Source organism: Abramis brama (assembly GCF_963993115.1).
Source record: "Abramis brama genome assembly, chromosome: 1".
Taxonomy (NCBI): domain Eukaryota; kingdom Metazoa; phylum Chordata; class Actinopteri; order Cypriniformes; family Leuciscidae; genus Abramis; species Abramis brama.
Window position 1 is genome coordinate 46523458 of NC_139963.1, and position 18453 is coordinate 46541910.

The 18453-nt window shown below is 39.7% G+C and overlaps 1 protein-coding gene across 1 annotated transcript in view; it reads left to right on the plus strand.

Moving 5' to 3' along the window:
- The window catches only part of mast1b (microtubule associated serine/threonine kinase 1b), a 38460-nt gene extending 20954 nt beyond the window's left edge, over positions 1 to 17506 (plus strand). Inside the window, exons 8-27 of the mRNA XM_084125940.1 lie at positions 1 to 21; positions 742 to 843; positions 1347 to 1479; positions 1573 to 1640; positions 2774 to 2850; positions 3588 to 3796; positions 4206 to 4344; positions 4642 to 4774; positions 6321 to 6486; positions 6805 to 6906; positions 8173 to 8295; positions 8608 to 8717; positions 8799 to 8953; positions 9786 to 10015; positions 10119 to 10322; positions 11051 to 11280; positions 11370 to 11492; positions 12076 to 12212; positions 12299 to 12486; positions 13480 to 17506. The exon at positions 1 to 21 is cut by the window's left edge and continues 189 nt beyond it. Of these exons, the coding sequence (XP_083982066.1) occupies positions 1 to 21; positions 742 to 843; positions 1347 to 1479; positions 1573 to 1640; positions 2774 to 2850; positions 3588 to 3796; positions 4206 to 4344; positions 4642 to 4774; positions 6321 to 6486; positions 6805 to 6906; positions 8173 to 8295; positions 8608 to 8717; positions 8799 to 8953; positions 9786 to 10015; positions 10119 to 10322; positions 11051 to 11280; positions 11370 to 11492; positions 12076 to 12212; positions 12299 to 12486; positions 13480 to 15146 (4317 nt within the window). The 3' untranslated portion in view covers positions 15147 to 17506. The remainder of the gene's footprint in view (positions 22 to 741; positions 844 to 1346; positions 1480 to 1572; positions 1641 to 2773; positions 2851 to 3587; positions 3797 to 4205; positions 4345 to 4641; positions 4775 to 6320; positions 6487 to 6804; positions 6907 to 8172; positions 8296 to 8607; positions 8718 to 8798; positions 8954 to 9785; positions 10016 to 10118; positions 10323 to 11050; positions 11281 to 11369; positions 11493 to 12075; positions 12213 to 12298; positions 12487 to 13479) is intronic.
- The last annotated feature ends 947 nt before the right edge of the window (positions 17507 to 18453 follow it).

Below are 18453 nucleotides of genomic sequence, written 5' to 3' on the forward strand. Positions count from 1 at the left end.
CTGGAGAAGCTCCTGGACGACGTGAGTTCATCGCATCACGCCGGTCAAACAGAACCATCTCTGCTCTGAAATACGTGAAGAAGTTATGATATATTATTTAGATGTGAAGTTTTAATGCGTTCATAGTAGCATTTGTTTTTCTGCTTTTAATTAATACTGATTCTCCATTGGCCCAGGCCATGTGGTGGATAAAACAAGTATTTTATAAATATTCTAGAAATAATAATAATATTAATATTATATTTATTTTGTATTATATTTACTATAATTTCTAAAATATGTATGTATTACTACATACTTTAATAATAATTATTATTAATATTATTAATTATTATTATTATTAATAATTAAAATTAATACTATTAATAATTATATTATTATTACTATTATTATTCATATTTTTAGAGTATTTATAAAATATTATGTATAAGGTATTTATAATGTATTTATTGCCACATGACCAGGGCCAATGACATTTCTGTATATATTTTATTTTATTTTATTTTATTTTGTTTTGTTTTGTTTTGTTATATTATATTATATTATATTATATTATATTATATTATATTATATTATATTATATTATATTATATTATAATTTAATTTAATATTAAATATAGAGAATAATATTCTTAATAATATTAATATAAAGAATCTAGAAATAAATCTTTATTACATGCATAATAAATCAGTGTTATCAGCTTCCATGCATCTCTCTTTCTCTCTGTCTGTGTCTCTCAGGCGTACAAGCGCTCAGAGAGTTCAGAGTTGACCTTCGTCACTGAGTTGGTGAAGAAACTCCTCTTCATCATCGCTCGACCTGCCCGACTGTTGGAGTGTCTGGTGAGGAAAATGTTGTTTTTTTCTTCTTGTTCTTTCATCCATCGAAGTCTCAGATAATCATCAGATAACATGATAACATGACATCAAACCCCTCTGGACTCCAATAACACAAGCCTGACCGTTTCCAATTTTTACTCCAACTTCAGAAAAAAGCATTCTGAGCAAGAGCGAGTTGCATTAGCATTTAGATTGAAGCAGCGTGTTGCTGTCATCATTGACCTTCTGTGATTCACTGCCTCGAAATCTCACACAGTCGTTTGAGATGTTTCTGTGCTGCTCCAGGACTAAACCACATAAGTGAATTATTATCCCCATTAAACCGAATTCAAAACTAGCAAAGTTTTGGCCAGCATGTCCATGTGCTTCAGCAAATTACAACTGTTCAGTTTAATTCGCTACAAAAACGGAACCATATAATTCCAGACAACATAGCAAGATTCTAAGATCACCGTAGTAACCGACAGCAACAGTGATTGATGTGTGTGTGACACACTCGTGTGCAGGAGTTCAACCCTGAGGAGTTTTATCATCTGCTGGAAGCGGCCGAAGATCACGCTAAAGAAGGACACCTGATGAAGACCGACATCCCGCGCTACATCATCAGCCAGCTGGGCCTGACACGAGACCCTCTGGAGGGTGAGGCGCACACACACACACACACACACACACTCACTGATTTCATTATAGAGGAACTGTGTGTGCTGACCGACTGTGACGTGTGTGTTTCAGAGATGGTCAGTCGAGAGCACTATGACAGTGAGGGTCCCGTCACACCGGAGACAGACGATTCTGCAGAGGTCTGAACACACACACACACACACACACCGCTATCTAGTCCGCTATCTTTGTTGGGACTCTCCAAAGACATAATGGTTTTTATACTGTCCAAACTGCATATTCTGTCCACTTCTGGGTTCTTACACTAACCAAACCCCTAAACCTTCCCATCACACACACACACACACACACACACACACACACACACACACACACTAACCCGACCCCTAAACCTACCTATCACACACACACACACTTAACCCGACCCCTAAACCTACCCATCACACACACACACACTCTCTCTCACACACACACACACACACACACACACACACACACACTAACCCGACCCCTAAACCTACCCATCACACACACACAAACACACACACACACACACACACACTTAACCCGACCCCTAAACCTACCCATCACACACACACACAAACACACACACACACACACACACACACACACACACACACACTTAACCCGACCCCTAAACCTACCCATCACACACACACACACACACACACACTTAACCCGACCCCTAAACCTACCCATCACACACACACACACTAACCTGACCCATTTCAAGGACACACATATTTCATCACTGGACTTCCAGGACACAAATCGGCACAATGCCAATTGATTTTGTCTCATTATAACAGCAGCAACAGCTTAAAATACTAATTTACGGTCATACAGATAAGAGTAAGACATCATTCGAAACTGTAAAGGGTCTGTTTTTATTTGTGTTCACTCAAAATCAAATCAAAACATTGTGCTTTTGTAAAATAAAGATAACAGGATGCCAGTCTCTGTCATCCCAGTTTCCTTTCCGTGAAAGTTTGTGGAGCGCATCACAAGTATGAATCCAAACTCAGCACAGTTTTTATTTTGTTTTGTTAATCTGTATCTAAGTGAAATATATTTAATGTAAATTTATTCCTGTATATATATATATATATATATATATATATATTTATTAGATAGATAGACAGACAAACCCCAAATTAAAATTCTGGCTACGCCGCTGTCACACACACAAAGCCCCAAGAAACCGAAAATGGAATTATTTGTCAGTAAAACATCTGTTACAAGAGGATAATGATGTCCTATAAAGTGTTGAGGGGATTTTTCTGTTTTCCAGGGAAAAATGAAACCCATGAAGCCACCCGGAGAGGCCGATTTCCAGACCATTAAACTGATCAGCAATGGAGCCTACGGGTAAACCAGTTCACACACACACACACACATTCACACACACGCACACACACATTCTCACACACACACACACACACATGCGCGCTCACCCCACACACTCATCAACACATGCGCACTCACACACACACACACACTTGCACCTTTGCACAACGCAAGGTCATTTTTATCCAGACATCAATAGCTGTATTAGTATCAGTGACACTGACCTTCATTCATAAAAAAGATGCCATTAAACAAGTATTTGAAATATACTGTCTTTATGTTGTTTCTATGTTGTTTCTGTCCTTATGTATAAACTAGATGTTAATATATATATATATATATAAACTAAATATATTAAATGTAAGTGTTTTTAATTGCAGTTAATCACAGAATTTTTTTATTTTTATTAAATGAGTAAAAAAATGTAATCGATTGACAGCCATATATCTTAGTCATGGATCATGTATGGCATAAAAAAAAAAAAAAATGGCATTAAAAAGCATTACATTTAATTTGAAGATACCTGCAGAAACCCTGTTTGAAATAGTAATTTTTTGAAACATTATAAATGTCTTTACTTTCACTTTTGATCAATTTAGTGCGTCATTGATTAAAAAAATTGTATATATTTTTTTACAAATAAAATCATACTGATCCCAAACTTTTGAACAGTAGTGTGTGTGTGAATCTACCTGATTACCAAACACACACACACAGGAGTTGAGACAGTGACTCAACAGTTTCTGTGTGTTTTCCAGCGCGGTGTACCTGGTCCGTCACCTGGAGACCCGACAGCGCTTCGCTATGAAGAAGATCAACAAACAGAACCTGATTCTGAGGAACCAGATCCAGCAGGCGTTTGTGGAGCGAGACATCCTGACCTTCGCAGAGAACCCGTTCGTGGTCAGCATGTTCTGCTCCTTCGAGACCAGGCGACACCTGTGTATGGTCATGGAGTACGTGGAGGGTGAGACACACACGCAGTTTGATCGCTCTTTCACAGCTCATGAGACTTTACTGAGACCGTTAAAGTATCAACTCTCAGATGATTCTCATAAAATCGTCATGAAACGGAAGTTGCGATCATCTTTTCTTCTCTATTGTGATGTATATCCAAGTGAAACGCTTCAGGAACAAGAACAAATGCTTGCTTTTGTCCGTGTGGAATTGATTGATTGGTTGGTTGTGGTTTGCTATTGGCTGATCTCATGTGAGTGACAGGTTGCCCCGCCCACATCATCAGATAAGAGAATAGATGTTATGAAGGAGGGAGGGGAAGTTATTTTGATTAAGGAGACACAGGAGACTTCTGTCTTATGAGACAGAACTGAATGTTAAAAAGATTGCATCTGTGTTTTGTGTTTCCCGCGGCTCAGGAGGCGACTGTGCAACGCTGCTGAAGAACATTGGAGCGCTGCCCGTGGAAATGGCACGCATGTACTTCGCTGAAACCGTCCTGGCGCTCGAGTACATTCACAACTATGGAATCGTGCACCGGGATCTCAAACCTGACAAGTAAGACGCCTCCTAGTGGACGAGATTGAATCAGATTATATCTGAATTCTATTTTATGATGACAGCAGAGAGCATGTCATTTACTTAATGACCCTGCACATTCAATTAAACGATTTCTGGAATTCATTTCCCTTCTGCTGGGTGGTGACAGACACTTCCTGTGTGAGATTAATGAAAATCTTTTCATTTGGACAGATTGTGTTATATAATTAAACACATGTCAGAACTGCCGCTCAGCTTGACAGTGTGTGTTTGTGTTGCTGTATCACATGACCTCTGTCTGTCTCTCTCTGTCAGTCTGCTCATCACGTCCATGGGACACATTAAACTCACTGATTTTGGTTTGTCAAAAATGGGTCTTATGAGTCTCACCACAAACCTGTATGAGGGACACATCGAGAAGGACACCAGGGAGTTCCTGGATAAACAGGTATGAGAAAATAATGATATAAAGAATGTAATATCGTATTAGAAGACACGGATCAAAGACAGGGACTAAAAGCCACAAAATGGCAATTTTCATTGTTCATGAAATCTTTAAATTATTATATTCTGTCTTTTTAGTGTAGTTAATAATTAATGCCAGTGTCACAAGTTGCCAATAAGCAACAGCCAACATTCTAAAAATAATTTCAAATACCAACACTCTAAAAAATAATTCCAAATACCAAAATTCTAAAAATAATTTCAAACGCCAACATGCTAAAAATAAATTCAAACACCAAAATTCTAAAAATAATTTTAAACACCAACATTCTAAAAAAAATTCCAAACACCAACATGCTAAAATAATTCCAAATACCAACATTCTAAAAAAATAGATCCAAAAACCAACATTAAAAATATAATTCCAAATACCAACATTCTAAAAATAATTCCAAATACCAACATTCTAAAAATAATTCCAAATACTAACACTCTAAAAAATAATTTCAAACACCAACATGCTAAAAATAATTTGAAATACCGACATTCTAAAAATAATTCCAAACACCAACATTCTAAAAAATAATTTAAAATACCGGGATTCTAAAAATAATTCCAAATACCAACATTCTAAAAATAATTCCAAATACCAACATTCTAAAAATAATTCCAAATACCAACATTCTAAAAATAATTCCAAATACCAACATTCTAAAAATAATTCCAAATACCAACACTCTAAAAAAATAATTTCAAACACCAACATTCTAAAAATAATTTCAAACGCCAACATGCTAAAAACAATTTCAAATACCAACATTCAAAAAATAATTCCAAATACCAACATAAATAAAATAATTCAAAATACCAACATTCGAAAAATAATTTCAAACACCAAAATTCTAAAAATAATTCCAAATACCAACATTCTAAAAATAATTCCAAATACCAACACTCTAAAAAAATAATTTCAAACACCAACATTCTAAAAATAATTTCAAACGCCAACATGCTAAAAACAATTTAAAATACCAACATTCAAAAAATAATTCCAAATACCAACATAAAAAACAAAATTCCAAATACCAACATTCGAAAAATAATTTCAAACACCAAAATTCTAAAAATAATTCCAAATACCAACATGCTAAAAAATAATTCCAAACACCAACATGCTAAAAACAATTCCAAACACCAACATGCTAAAAAATAATTTCAAATACCAACATTCTAAAAATTCCAAAGATTCCAAACACCTAAGCAACTGCATAGCAATGGTGGAGAGTTTTGTATTCATTAACACCACTTTCATTTTTTTCAGGAAATATATGCAAGTGTAGTTGGTTAATAACTAATTGTTCCTTGTCCATATGACCTGGCTTTACTTCAGTAGCATTTGCACTTGTCTCCAATTAATTATAATTATGATTCATTTTATGAATACATTTATTTAAACATAACAAATGTAATTAATGTAGCACAATTTTGAACTCAAGTTCATGAAGTGTCAGTGCTGAAGTCATGCTCAGAGGCTTGACCTTTGAACCCAGGTCTGCGGCACGCCGGAGTACATCGCCCCGGAGGTGATCCTGAGGCAGGGATACGGGAAGCCGGTGGACTGGTGGGCCATGGGCATCATTCTCTACGAGTTCCTGGTGGGCTGCGTGCCCTTCTTCGGCGACACACCCGAGGAGCTGTTCGGTCAGGTGATCTCAGGTAAAGACGTCACAACATCAGAGATTTTACACACTGAAACTTTCTCATTTTACAGGAAAAAAGCAACAGATGTATACAATGCAGACAATGTAAAATATCTATAATGAAAATATAGATATAGAAGCAAACAATAGAAATAGTCCCATTTAACACTGAACCTTTAACAGGAAATTCCAAAAACACAAAAAGCAAACAAATAGTCACATATTAAATACATATTTTTTGTTTTAAGGATGTTTAAATATTTTTACTATAAAATAAGACAAAATCTGATTACAAAAAATATAGTGTTATTTAACCTAAAGTGTGTGTGTGTAGATGATATTGTGTGGCCCGATGAGGATGACGCTCTCCCGGCTGACGCGCAGCACCTGATCTCATCTCTACTGCAGACCAGCCCGCTGCTCAGACTGGGCACAGGTGATCTCACACACCTGCAGTCATGTGACCCTCAGTCACTGAACACATGCTGATGCACTGCTGACATTGATTAACACTCTTCATTAGGGCTCTAAATGTGGTTGTATGAACAGTGTTTGAAGCATAAATTATGACAATTAAGTAAGAATATTTCTTTGCCGGAGAATAGTTTAAAATTCAAAGCCCAGTCCATTTGTGCACAATAAAACAGATGAAAAGGTCCCATAGACTTACACTAAAGGAGGGACTCGAGGTTTGAATACCATGGCAACAACATAACTACCCCCAGAATAGCCCAGCAACACCCTAGCAACCACCCAGAACTCCTTAGAAACAACCTAGCTACCACGCAGTAGCACATTTAAAACAAATCATAACTGCACTAAAACACCCTAGCAACCACTCTGAACACCTTAGAAACAACCTAGCTTCCACGCAGTAACACATTTAAAACCAAACATCAGAACTGCCTACACATAGTATACACTAAAACACCCTAGCAACCACTCTGAACACCTTAGAAACCATCTAGCAACAACCACACAGTAGCAAGTGTAACGCCACCCAGTACCACCTAACAACATAGCATGCACTAAAAAACACCCCAGCAACCATTCAGAATACCTTAGAAACCACCTAGCAAAAACATAGTAGCAAGTTTAAAACCACTAAGAACCACCTAACAACCTCATACAATTCACTTAAAGCTCCCTGGTAACTACCTAGCAACACCTTAGCAACCACCTACCCACCCATAGCCAGTTTAAAACCAATCAGAATCAACTCACAACCTCGTAATATTCACTAAAACACTCTGGTATCCACCTTGCAACACCCCTTGCATTCACATAGTAGCAAGTTTAAAATCCCTCATCTAATAACCCCATAGTATGCACCAAAACACCCTAGTATCCACCTAGCAACCACTCAGAACAACTTAGAAACCACCTAGCAAAACCACTCAGAATCACCTAATAACCCAATAGTATGCACTAAAAACACCACAGTAACCCCCTAACATTAGCCTAGCAAGCACTCAGATCATTCTAGCAACAACACAATGTCTAAAGAAAATATTAATATCTATTTTCGATGATTGCTATATTTCTATATGATTATTTGTGTAGCTTTGATTGTCTAGTATCATGTTACTGTGTCCACCTGTCTTGGTTGATTGCTTTGGTCGAGTCAGACGTTCTGCTCAAGCTGATTGGAGGGGTGTGTTTGAGCTCCATGTTCTGAATGGAGGGGTGTGTTTGTGCGCAGGTGGAGCGTTCGAGGTGAAGCAGCATTCGTTCTTCTGTGATCTGGACTGGAGCGGCCTGCTCCGACAGAAAGCCGAGTTCATCCCACATCTGGAGTCGGAGGAGGACACCAGCTACTTCGACAGTGAGTGACGGACGGCTGGATTGTGTGTGTTTATGCTGGTGTCTGTTATATGTCAAGCGGAATCAAAGAACGAACTGCTGAGGCGTCATTTCGAAAACACAATCAGGCCAAAATGAAGTTAGTTTGGAGTTAATTTCGGGAGTTTGCCAATGTGAACTTTCCGGAAAAGAACAGTGTTGAGATGTTCACTAACAATATACCCCTCACATACTGTATTTATAACTTTTTTTTACTCCTAAACAAAGAATGAAAAAGAACTTTGAGTATATCGTGGCCTTTAGTGTGCATTCATAAGTAACTCATCTGTTTCAGCGCGATCCGAGCGATATCATCACGTTCACTCGTACGATGAAGACGACACCAATGACGACGAGCCAGTGGAGATTCACCACTTCTCCTCCTGCTCTCCACGCTTCAGCAAGGTTCGACCTCTCTCATCATATACTGAGGATTATGGGTAATGTAGTCTTTTCCAGGACTCATGTAATCTGTCTGAATCACAGGTGTACAGCAGCATGGAGCAACTGTCCCAGCTGGAGCACAAACCTGTGGTGACCCGCCGAGAGCCCAAAGCTCACAGGGAAGATCGCGGGAAGAGAGAGAGTCTGGGCAGCCTGACCCTCCGAGAAAAGACCTGGAGAACCGGATCCCCTGAGATGTAAGAGCAACAACAGAACAACATCCCAGAATATCTCAGCAGCTTCTCAGAACACCTTAGAAACCACATAGCACATTTGAAACCACCCAGAACTGCCCGACAGCTGCTTAGCATGCACTAAAAACACCCTAGCACTGCCATTGAGAGCACTATCTATCAACCTTATAATGTACTTTTAACTATTAATTGAACATTGATGGTTAAAACCACCTAGCAATCCATAGCAAGTTTAACACTATTCAGAACCGCCTAACAACCTCATAATATTCACTTAAAACCCTGGTAACCACCTTGCAACACCTTAGCAACCACCCAGAACACCTTAGAAACCACCTAGCATCCACATAGTACCAAGTCTAAAATCACTCATATAACAACCTCATAGTATTCACTAAAACACCCTAGTATCCACCTAGCAACGCCCTAACAACCACTCAGAACAAATTAGAAACCACCAAGCAACCACCTAGCAAGTTTTAAAACCACTCAGAATCACCTAATAACACCATAGTATGCACTAAAAACACCCTAGTAGCCATAGTATGCACTAAAAACACCCTAGTAACCACCTAGCAACACCTTAGAAACCACCTTGCATCCACATAGTAGCACGTTTAAAGTTACTCATCTAACAACCCCATAGTATGCACTAAAACACCCTAGTATCCACCTAGCAATGCCCTAGCAACCACTCAGAACAAATTAGAAACCACCTAGGAAGTTTTGAAACCACTCAGAATCACCTAATAACCTCATAGTATGCACTAAAAACACTGTTTTTGTGCATCCTTGGTTCTAAAAACCACTGATGGTCCTCCTTTCCCTGTTTTAGGAAGCGTTTGTCGTGTTCTGAGTCATCCTTCACTGAATCAGACTCCAGTCCTCCCGGAGCTCGCCGCCGCTTCTCAGCGCTGATGGACACTCACCGCTTCGCTTCTCCACTAGAGGGAGACGGTGAGGTGCACACACGCCAGCCAGCGATCAAAGTCAGGGGTACGTCACTAGAGGGCGCCAGCGTGCCCATCAGCTCCGGACTGCTGGAGTCAGTGGGATATTCGGGAGGTGATTTGGTTTTCAAATATAGAGAATCATTTCATACATTTATACTGTTGTGTTCCTAGGTGTCAGTCGCTCTAAAATTCATATTAATCTTCCTGTTTCTCAGATAAACTTTTGCGGCCTGCTGATGCTGCCGTGCCTCTGCACATCCCAGACTCGTTTGGGCCTCGAGTCGGAAGTGACCTTGTGTTACGAAGAGCTCGACATCATCAGATTTCCACCGACAGTGGGAAAAGCACTGCGACTCGCTCCGGCACCAAAGTCATAAAGTCGGCCTCTACCACGGCCCTGTCTGTCATCATACCTGCAGGTGAGATATCATTCTGTTTTATAATGATCATAAACATCAACATCCAATCATATTTAAGTGTTATTATTATTATTATTATTATTATTATTATTATGTACATGGCATCATGTTTTTTAATGTGTGATTAAATAAATAAAACACTAATAAAAATAAAAAAATGATTGAAACTACATAATTTTTCATATAAAAAAAAATTCCATGTAAGGAATAATATTGCATTACTGTTTTTTGAATGATGTTTTTCTGCTTATGTTCCAAGTTTTAAAAGGTCAACAACCTTCAAAATCGAGACACTAATATATATATATATATATATATATATATATTTTTTTTTTTTTGCAATGCAAACTATAGTTCAAACACGTTATAAATGTCAACAACCAATAAAATATGTTGATAAATACAATAAAGTACTATTTAGAACTATTAAAGTGCAGATTTTTATATACAAGACATGATATTACAGACAGCTGTGTTCATGCTTTTATAAAATCATGGGATTTGTGTTTGTGTAAAACCATTCTTATGTGCATTTTTTCATGTAAGTTCGGTGTAAAAACTACAGAAATTTGCATGAAACTTTTTTTTATCTACAAACTACAAAATCACAACACCAATTTTCTTGTACAATTTTCTAGTCAGGTTTTGCATCATTTTCAATATATGTGGCGCTTACAATATGAGCTTTTGTTATATTAAGATGTTTGGTTTTATTCTTCCTCCTGTAGTTGAGCAGCATGGCACGTCTCCATTGGCCAGTCCCATGTCTCCTCGCTCCATCTCGTCCAATCCCTCGTCTCGTGACTCATCTCCGAGTCGCGACTACTCGCCTACGGTCAACATCCTGCGCTCACCCATCACCATCCATCGCTCTGGGAAGAAGTACGGCTTCACGCTGCGTGCCATCAGAGTCTACATGGGCGACAGTCACGTGTACAGCGTGCATCACATGGTCTGGGTACGAGCGCATTCTGAGACGTCCGACTGAATTTATTGCTGAAGAATGTGTTGCATGTAATGATTGACACGGCTTTCTTCCAATCACAGCATGTAGAGTGTGGCGGGCCGGCCCAGGAGGCGGGGCTTTGTGCCGGTGACCTCATTACCCATGTGAACGGGGAGTCTGTGCATGGATTGGTCCACACAGAGGTGGTGGAGCTCATTCTGAAGGTACGGGCATCACAAACGGGTGTGTTTCCCGAAAGCATCGTTAGACAACTATGGTCGCAAGTTCTGTCTTTATCAGCTTAGTTCAACGAGTCTGTGTTTCCCGAAATCAGTTCTAATGAACATTCGCAAACAGCATCGGCATCGCACAGTTGTGTGTTTGGAACGACAGCTCTCGACCTGTGATTAGAGTAGTTTCTTGTTTGCATGATACATGGACTCTAAATCCTTATCTTAAGTCAAATAACAAAGCTGACATTCAGTACAATCTATATCTTTTATTTAGACTACATACAAATGTCATTTACGTCTTTTAATTTGTCAATAGATTTAAAGCATCATTTTTGAAGAGTGCGCATGTGTGAACGTGCTCTAGAACGTAAGAACGAGCCTACGATTGAATTTGGAAATAAAGCAAAATAACTGAGAAAAATAGTTGATTTCTTCAACGATGCATCGTACTATGGTAGTTAAGCAGCGAGTTATGTCTTTGTTTGGGAAACGCACCCCAGACATCTTGTTCCATGAAAATTACTTTCTAGAGATAATACTCAATAACTTTAACATGGTGCTTTTGTAATTTCAGAGTGGCAGCAAAGTAACAGTGACGACTACTCCGTTCGAAAACACATCCATAAAGATCGGGCCGGCCAGGAAGCTGAGCTACAAAGCCAAGATGGCCAGACGCAACAAGAAGTCGGTTCCAAAAGATGGACAAGAGAGGTTAGAAAGAGAGAATGCCTTTGCATAAAATACACACCTCATTGACATAATGGCTTTACTCAGTTTGTCTCTCTCTCTGTCTGCAGTAAGAAGCGAAGCTCTCTCTTTCGTAAGATCACGAAACAGTCAAACCTGCTTCACACCAGTCGTAGTCTGTCCTCTCTGAATCGCTCGCTGTCGTCCGGAGACAGTCTGCCGGGATCTCCGACACACAACCTGTCTGCTCGCTCGCCCACTCAGACCTACCGCTCTCCTCCAGACTCCGCCCACCTCGGTCAGAGCTCCTCCCACTGCTGTATGAAGTGGAATCTAATTGGCTGAATCTGTGGTGTCATTTATGCTTGTTTTATTCAGTCAAAATGAGTGTTTCTAGACCAGGGTTTTCCAACCAAGGGGACACAAACCCCTGGTGGGGCTTCATTATTATAAAATCAATAAAAATATTAAATTAAATAAACATGTATAATTAAAAAAAAATATGTATAATTACAAAAATCAAAAAAATATCTCTTTATTCTGATCTTGTACAAAATTGCTATTAGTAGTAGTGGCAGTAGTATGTTAATGTATTATAAGCATTATTTATTAAATATTATTTATTTGCATTGTACTACTTTTACTAGTTTAGCTTGACTGATTGAGATGCTGATTATGCTAGTATGCAAATAAAGATTCAATACATTTTACAAGTGTTTAAACATTTTGCATGCATGCTTGCATTACAGTAATAACAGCAGTACACAAGGGGGCGCTACAGTTACACTTTAATGTTTGTAACTGGATGTATTTTATTCACACCTTGCTTTAAACATATTGACTGTGAAGGACTGTTGACTAGTGCTGAGAATGCAAAGCATACATGAAGTCCAATGTCTCTGAAGATCAAGCTTGAAAACATGTGTGTTGATATACATGCAATATATGATGCATGACACAAAAGAGTATGATTGGGGTCTTAAGTTTTTGAGTAGTCAAACAATTGTATTATAATGACTAAATTCCTTTCTAGAGAACGAAAGCAGAATTTTGCCATGTAATATTGAGTTTTGATTAAACCTTATGTACTTGAGTGACATTTGACCTACTGAAGATGATATTTCTGTGGCGCGCGTTGCCTCTTTCGTTTTCTGGCAGACGTGCTTTGAAATTAACTTAATTAGCCTTTGATATTTAACTTCAGTCAGTGTTTGGGTGTTTTGCCTGATCATTGTGTGCCCTTTACATGTTCCTTTGAGGTTCTGACCTGGTTCTGTCCTTGTCGTTTCAGGCACGTCGTCTCAGAGCAGCTCTCCCGCATCCAGCACACCAAACTCGCCTGCCACGTCTCAACACATGCGGCCAAGCTCTCTCTACGGTCTCTCACCCAAACTCCACCGCCAGTACCGTTCTGCTCGCTGCAAATCCGCCGGGAACATTCCTCTGTCCCCGTTGGCTCACACGCCATCCCCAACTTCGTCCTCCCCACCTCCCATCGCTGGACACACCGTCGGCAGCTCCAACACCACACAAGCCTTCCCCGCCAAGCTCCATGCCTCTCCTCCAATCACACGCCCCCGTCCCAAGAGCGCAGAACCCCCCCGTTCCCCTCTCCTCCAGCGGGTGCAGTCCGCCGAGAAGCTGGGCCCACCCCCTACGCCATCTTTCCCATCCTCCTCATCTTCCGTGTCCTCGGATAGGAAGGGGGGGCTTTGCGTGTCAATGAGGAAACACGGATTGGATGTTGTGCATGCCGAATACCGTCGGGAGTCGTTCCACTGCGAACACGCTCTCCAGAGCCTGATGGAGATCGAGGGAGAGAATACGCCTGGGGCTCCGCCCTCTCCACCCGAACAGACGCCAACGCACACGCCCGCCCAGCACACGTTGAGTCCGGCGAAGCATCTCGGAAGGCAGGACTCATTGACGACTCGGGAGTCTGAAGGTAAAGCGAGGAAGCCCGACTCAAGTGAAGCAGTTTTAAGAACCGCGGCAAAAACCGAACCATTGGATCCTAAATCAACCCAATTGGCCGAAACACCTCAGAAGGAGAAAGTTGCCTCCAAGTCTGAGTCTCCTCAAGTCTCAGTCGTCTCAATAGTCAAGGAGGGAGCTAGGGATGTGGGAAAGAGCGAATCTCTAAGCGTCACATCTGCAATGGGATGTGGCTCCAAGACCCCAAATTGGACGCCAATTGTCCAAAGCTCTGGATCACAGGAACTCAAACCCCATAGCCTTCAGACCGAGGGTCCTAAAGGGCTTGAGAATGGCAAAACCGAGGGTCCTAAAGGGCTGGAGAATGGCAAAACCGAGGGTCCTAAAGGGCTGGCGAATGGCAAAACCGAGGGTCCTAAAGGGCTGGAGATTGGCAAAACTGAGGGTCCTAAAGGGCTTGAGAATGGCAAAGCCACTGAAAAGATCCCGGAGAAGGAGAAAACCCCACAGATAGTTGCTCCAGAGGCAAGCAAGTCAGGTAAAGGACCTCTAAGCGTTGAGGGGACTGTACCTAGTATTGTTGTCGCACCTAAAGTCAAAGACGCAATTCCTGTTCAGTCTAAAACCATTGAAGATCGGGTTCAAACCCCATCGGGGGCAACCAGAGCCCCTCAAGAGGAAAGATGCCGGCTGGAAGCGGTCGAGGAGTCCCAAGCCTCTCCATCTCCAACCGTCAAGTCGCCTTGCACAAGCAAATCCCGTGCCGTATCTCCTGGTGACAGGTCCAGCTTTGTGACGCAGCTCACCAGTGTGGCTAAAACTGTGCTTGGGCCGATGAAGTTGGGCTCTCAGGATGGCGGGAAGGCCAAGGACAGCTCCAAAACCAACGAGGACAAACGAGCTGCCACCTTGGGAAAGTCCGAGGCCTCGTCTGGGAGTCGCCGTGGGCTAACTGGAACTTGGCCCGGTCCTGGATCGTCAAAGCCTGAAAAGGCATCAAAGAGCTCTTCCAAACATTCATAATATTCTAATGGGAATATTCTGTTGGGAACTTTAAAAACGGGATGTGTTCCCAGTATTTGTCCAAATGCAGACTGTTCAAAAGACTTTCAAACCAAGACATAAAAAAAAAAAAAAAACGCAAACAAGTAAAGGTGCTTCTAAATGACCCTTGTCAAATATGTTTGTGCGTATGGCGTACGAGTGTATGCACCATCATATGTGGATGTAGAACAAACCAGTATGTCTCTCTAGATGCATGTTACATTGTATATTGTGAATAGAAGAGTCAAAAAATAAGATATGAAAAATGAAATTAAGACCTAATGCTAGTGAACACTGCACATCCAATCATTCCTGCCAGGTCTGTAGAGGGCATGTACTTTCAGTCATCACCATATCATCCAATCAGTTTGTCAGATTTAGAAACGAGAGGTAGTTAAAGTGTTTGTTTACCAAGTGACCGGCACTATAGATCTAAAACTCTCATTCTAGTACCTCGGCTATACTGTTAAACTGCAGACAGTAGCGCTATACTAAAGCGAGAGGCAACAGAAACGGGAAATGATTGTTGCACAAGGACAGAACCGTGTGAAAAAGTGCTTGTTTCTGCTGTCTTAATTATATTTGCACTGGAAATGCCCAGCAAAAGTCAACATGAAATCTAAATTGACCGTATTTACTGCATGTTCCTGGTGTTATTGTGCACGATTCGTCAGTGCACGGCTTTCCCTTTCAGCTAACACCACCTTGGTCATGCACAATGTTTAACCAACAGACTTTAGTCAGGGTAGTGCCATATTTCATTTCTGACAGGAATTAAAACTAGGTTGTGAGAAATTAATTTAATGGATTGCAATGTCGTTTAATCTGTGTAAAATCAATCCCTGATTAAGGTCTACTGTATAGTCAAATAGCTACTTTGTGGGAAATGCAGCCTTTCTAAGTCAATGCAGCAATTTAAAGCCAGTTTGCGTTATGGCAATAATAGCACATATCTGTAGAAGTATATTTGAAGATGTCGTTTCATGTTGACTTTTATGTGGCTGAATTTAAATGTCTTGGAAAGAAACAAAGAGAGTCTATACAGTAGTTACATTTGCCATGCTTGAGACTGAAGCAAAAACCTCAAGGATGGCATTGTTATGAAATGATATTGAGATTATTAGACAAACTCTGTGAAGAAAATAGCTCACTATAAGATGTCATCCTGTTAGATTATATCAATAGGCCAGTAAATGCACTGTGTGGATTATACACTTGAATTCTTTCAAAGCCTGAATTATCCTTTAGTATATGCAGAGGAGTTTGTGAAGTATGAGGTGGTCCATGTGTAGATGTGTTTAATTTTAATCCATTCAGGGCTTTTAATTCACTTTTGTTACATATTCGTGATCTTTTATAGGAGTTTATTACGTAGTAGGATGACATGTAAACGTCTAGTGGTTTGCGAGAGATGAAATGATACTTTGGCAGTGGCTTTATGTGACATGTGGAATTTATCTAATCTGTTTACACTTTAAATCTCTCACGTTTGTGTGAACGTACTTTGGAGACTGTGTGTGTGTGTGTGTGTGTGTGTGTAGTGTATCTAGCAATGTATTTGGTGCCACGTTAGTGCAATGATGATCCAAATCAGCTGTTTCTTGATTGACTGTTTTTTTGCCAATATAGGACTTTACACTTTACCCAAATGTTAACCTTTAGAGGGAGAAACGAATGATGGATTGAATTTTGGCTGGTATTAACATGGTCTTTTAAACATTGTACTATGATAATACCGTATTTCCCTGAATATACATGGATAAGATAATAATAATTTAGTACCATGGTGTACAATATATCAGGTACCATCTTTGTACCATAGTAACACCACAGTACTTTTTGTGAAGGTAGCATCATTTTTAATATGTTTTTAATATTTGGTTAGGGTGTATATGCCTTTATGGCATGTTTTCAGATTGATTTGTGCTGTAAAGTGTGTGTGTAGGATAGACGGTGTCAGTGTTTAGATTCTGTAGAGACAGTTACTCGCGCAAGAGTACAAGCAATGTTACAGAATGCACTTTATTGATTTTTCTCTTTGTATTTATTTATACCTTTATAATTTTACTTATATGATTTTTGCCCTGTTCGATTATTAAAATGGGAGGTTGTATGTTGCCCTTCGAAATGGGAGGTTGTATGTTGCCCTTCGAAACTACGCTGCTTTGCATAAATCTTCCCAACTGTTTTACCTGTGAATTGTTTTGTACATTCACTTCTTATATCATTGTTTATTTACAGGGTTTTTTATGATTTCTCACCTCAGGCAATGTTATAAACTAATGCAATTTAAAAAATAATAATAATAAAGTGCAGTAATAATAAAGAAGCCAATCACATATTTGGTTTCGGGTTGTTTTTGTCTTCTTTATCTTTGTAGATAAATGTTTAAATGATAAACGAGTTAATATTAGTCAGTTATCGCAGTAAGGTGATAAAATATGATACTATAACTATAAAATAATTCTAAAAATTATAGTTTAATAAAAGTAAAAACTTAAAGGTACAATATGGAAGATTTTTGCATTAAAATATTCCAAAATCTCAAGGCCAGTGTTATATATTTTGTTAAGTTGATAACTTACAATATCCCAAATGTTTCCAACTATTTTTAAATCGTGAGAAAATTGCGATTTTAACCAAGGAAACGGGGCGTTAGAGCAGGGGGGAGCTGGGAGTCGCCAGTCAATTGCGTCATATCCGCGTTACCCTCGGTTTCCTCTCGTACTGCGTGGAGTCCTGGACAAATGCAGAAGTTGTAGTTGTAGTGTCTATCAAGCAACAAACGTTAGCTTGTTTCGTGCTGTCGTTATGGAACATAATTATTCTTTACCAATTGCAGCTGGTCCTGTCGACAAAGCATGCTTAATTTTATATTTTCCAAATGTAGCATTCGGTAATAGTTATGTTTATGTAAGGAAAGTATTATTGCTTTAGGTTTGTGTTTAGTTTATTGACATTGTTTATCACGTCTGGTGTTTATGGCCATGTAAATAAATATAGCATGTGCAGACCTGCCAACCTGTACGCATTTTGCGTAGCGGATACGCATTTTGACATCAAAGTACGCTGGTACGATTTGTTAGTCTAAACTACGCAAAAACCTGGTGACGCCTCTGCACGCGCAGTCCTCAAATCAAGCAACAGCAAAAGAAGAAGAGTTCGACCAATCATAGCGCTGGATTCATTCCCCAAATAGCAAGCGGGGATGATTGACAGATGCGTAAGGCCTATCATTAAAAAGAGACTGAAAATCGACACCAATAAAGAATCCCGCTCGATCCGC